The sequence below is a fragment of the Triticum urartu genome, chromosome 5A (genome assembly GCF_056163025.1).
Source record: "Triticum urartu cultivar PI428250 chromosome 5A, HENAU_Tu73, whole genome shotgun sequence".
In the NCBI taxonomy this organism is placed as follows: Eukaryota; Viridiplantae; Streptophyta; class Magnoliopsida; order Poales; family Poaceae; genus Triticum; species Triticum urartu.
In genome coordinates this window covers 627,928,423-627,931,483 of record NC_141877.1, presented here as the reverse complement: position 1 = coordinate 627,931,483, position 3,061 = coordinate 627,928,423, and the positions used below count along the sequence as shown (strand labels likewise).

Sequence of the window (3,061 nt, the reverse complement as noted above, 5' to 3'; positions counted from 1 at the left end):
AAGTCCCTAGTCCCTTCCTAGAGGTTATTAAATGACCATGTTACCCCTGGTATATAGAAAAATAACAATTAAACAACACCATGAGATGACGGGCCAATGGGTGCATGGAGAGGCATTGTTGGAAAAGTCCCAAAAAGACTCTTATTAAGAGTCTTCTTCATTTAGTCCTAAATGCCTAGTTTAGTCCCTAAAAAACCCTCTCGTTTAGTAAAAAGGTCTTTAAGAGAGACTTTTTCTAGTCTCTACATAAAAAAATCCCTAAAAACAAACACTCTCTAAGTTTTACTCGACCGTTTACTTTATCATTTTGTAGGAATCCACTAGAGACGCATCTTTCGAGAATAAGAAACCACACACGTAGTATTCATAGATCATCTGCAATCTGCATACATAGGGCTAGACCGCTAGAGTTTGGTAAATTACCAACTGAATAATCTGTCCTGCGTCCCCACCCCGCGAGGACTGGTATTTTGAGCCATCATACCTGCAACAACAGAGAACAGTATGGGTAGGCAGCTCTCCTTGCATGCCGGGCGCGTTGACTGATCGATAACCAACAGAGAACAATATGAGTAGCGTTACAGGGTCTTGTACAATACAGCACACAAATCTGGAATCAGCCTCACATGAAATGGTTTGGTTTCTGTCTGGGATTAAGGAGAATTTTCCTCGTTCATGACGGGATATTAGCGTCCACGTACTGTTTCCTTGAGCCTTTGCACCACCCTCTCGATGCTGCCCTGCTGCTCTCCAACCTACAAGACCGATATATAGCTCCTGGTTAAAGATATCATCACGGACGCTAGATCATATTTGGAGAGAGGGACAGATTGTAATCCGAAATGTCTAATGGTTGACGCGCGAGCTGGCTCACCAGTGTGTGGATGGTGTACACGGCCCTGGCGCCGACCACGGAGAAGTGCGCGTTCTGCACCTCGCCGCCGGCCTCCTCCACGGCGCGCACGGCGCGGTGGAACAACGAGCCGTCGCTGGGAGGGGCGCCGGTGACGAGGATGCCGTGCAGACCGGAGCCAAGATGCTGAACCTCCACCACGACGGTTGCCGCCCCCGATGAGGAACCAGAGCCGGAGCCCAGTTCGGTTGTCGACGCCGCCCTGGCCGCCGTCAGCTCGCGCTTCCTATCTCTGAGCCTCTCCACCCGCTCCGCCGTCCGGCTTATGTACGCCGCCGCCTCCCCGAGCCTGTCAGGCCTAGTCGCCGCCGCCGGCTGTACGTACAAAATCATCACTATGAGTGCATGCATGCGCGTGGGCGCGTGGCGCGTATATATAAACACATATACATATGAGGTCAATCGATATAAAATGTGTGCACGAACTGCGGGAGAAGGGGCGGCGCCGCCGGCGCGGACGAGCGTGTCCAGGCGGTAGTACAACGCGTTCATCTGGTTGCGGCGGTTGCGCTCCACCGTCTTCCGTTCAGGCTTGCCGCCGGCCGTCGCAGGATAAAGTGGAGGCGGAGGAGGAGGCGGCATCGCCATGATGACCGGCGGGCTGTTCGGTCGTGGTCGTGGTCAGCGTGTATGTACGTATACTTACGGTCGCACGACGGCTCGTAGACGGTCACGCGCTTAGCCGCCCGGCGTGATACTCGTTCGGCTTCGGCCGTGCAAGCTATATATGTGCTTACGTTCATCTACTGTGCTAGTCAATATCCGCCCGAGTCGTTTGATGTGGAATGCACCCAGGAGAAGTTAAGCATTTCTTTAGCTTTTAGACCAAGGACCATGACCTTGTTGCTCTGCCACCGCCAAGCTTAGTTTCAGCACCGTCCATTTAAGAATATAATAATTAATTAATTGAGGTAAATGCTCTAGTTAAATGACAGTACGGTTGCCACCGGATGAAAAAAATATGGACTGGTGTGGCCAGCTCTCATCTATCCAGTCTACACCATTTGATTTTACGCCAAGGTTTGCGCAGTTTTTTTATATGATTAATTATTAAATGACGTAGGAGTTACATCAGAATTTGCGCAGGATTTGGATTATTGCAGTGTCATCATCTGTGATTATTGACTTTGCCTTTTGCTGACAGTTTGCCCTCATAAATGTCTGGAGCAGCCACACATACGTTCCTTCGGACTCGTCAGAAACAATGGTGCAACTAAAAACAGTGGTGCAATGATGGTTATTAACACAGGTAAAGTGGATTAAAGGCAACCATATTTGTCACCTTATATGTGCTGTCAAATACAACCACATCTCTGTAGTCCTGATAGTCCCTCCGTGACTGTGCGTCGCACCAGAACATACTCTTGAACCGCCCTTCTTTATCAAGCACGTACTCAAAGAAGAAGTCAGGGTCCTTCGCCTTTCTGCTCATCATAATGCCCACTGCCATCTCAACATCACCCTTTGCAATAAGCTTCATTTTCTCTTTGCTACACAGATTGTAAACGTCTCACCTAATAATTCTGCACTTATCGTACAAACCATAGCTGCTGATGAAGTTGTCGACCATTATATGCTTTCTGATCCCAACCCCTTGCATCTCCAATATCTTTGTCTTCATGCCATCTCTAATCCATCTGTGTGACCACAAAAATGGGACCTCATCGGGTCGAGCCAGCACATGGTTGTGATTGTCCATGAATGACGTGACAAACCAAAGTCCACATACTCTGTCCAACTTCACCACCATCTACGCACCACACTCACAACGAGTCTCGGGTCTAAGCCTGCGGGTGCGGCCATCCATGGTTATGAGTTTGCTCTGCCCTTTCCCTGCCATGGAGTGAAGGAACCGCCTGAACCGAACAATTCCTGAAGGACCTTTCCCTTGTTTCACCCTGTCTCACCTGATGCTGAACCCACTCTCTTTGGCGTGCTTGTTGTAGAATATGTATACATCCCCTTGGCACCGAAAGGTCAAAGCCATGACCTTCCAATGTGTCTCCAGCATCTGCTGCTGGTTTTGAGCCTCCTCAATGTCCATCTCTACTTCGCCGTGATCACCGCTAGGACCATCTGACCCGTCCTACAAAATTACATATGAAACTATGTCAATTACTATTATTTATTTCATACTACTTCGTGCCG

At 49.1% G+C, this 3,061-nt stretch overlaps 1 protein-coding gene across 1 annotated transcript; it reads right to left on the bottom strand.

The window, feature by feature from the left end:
* Positions 1 to 363: 363 nt before the first annotated feature.
* On the bottom strand, positions 364 to 1,560 carry LOC147973539 (transcription factor bHLH162-like). Its single transcript, XM_087525035.1, has 3 exons — positions 1,340 to 1,560; positions 875 to 1,228; positions 364 to 755 (listed from the first exon to the last, which is right to left on the bottom strand). Exons 1-3 carry the CDS (start codon positions 1,499 to 1,501, stop codon positions 687 to 689), a joined length of 585 nt encoding a protein of 194 aa, XP_087381161.1. The 5' UTR covers positions 1,502 to 1,560; the 3' UTR covers positions 364 to 686.
* Between the last annotated feature and the right edge of the window lie 1,501 nt (positions 1,561 to 3,061).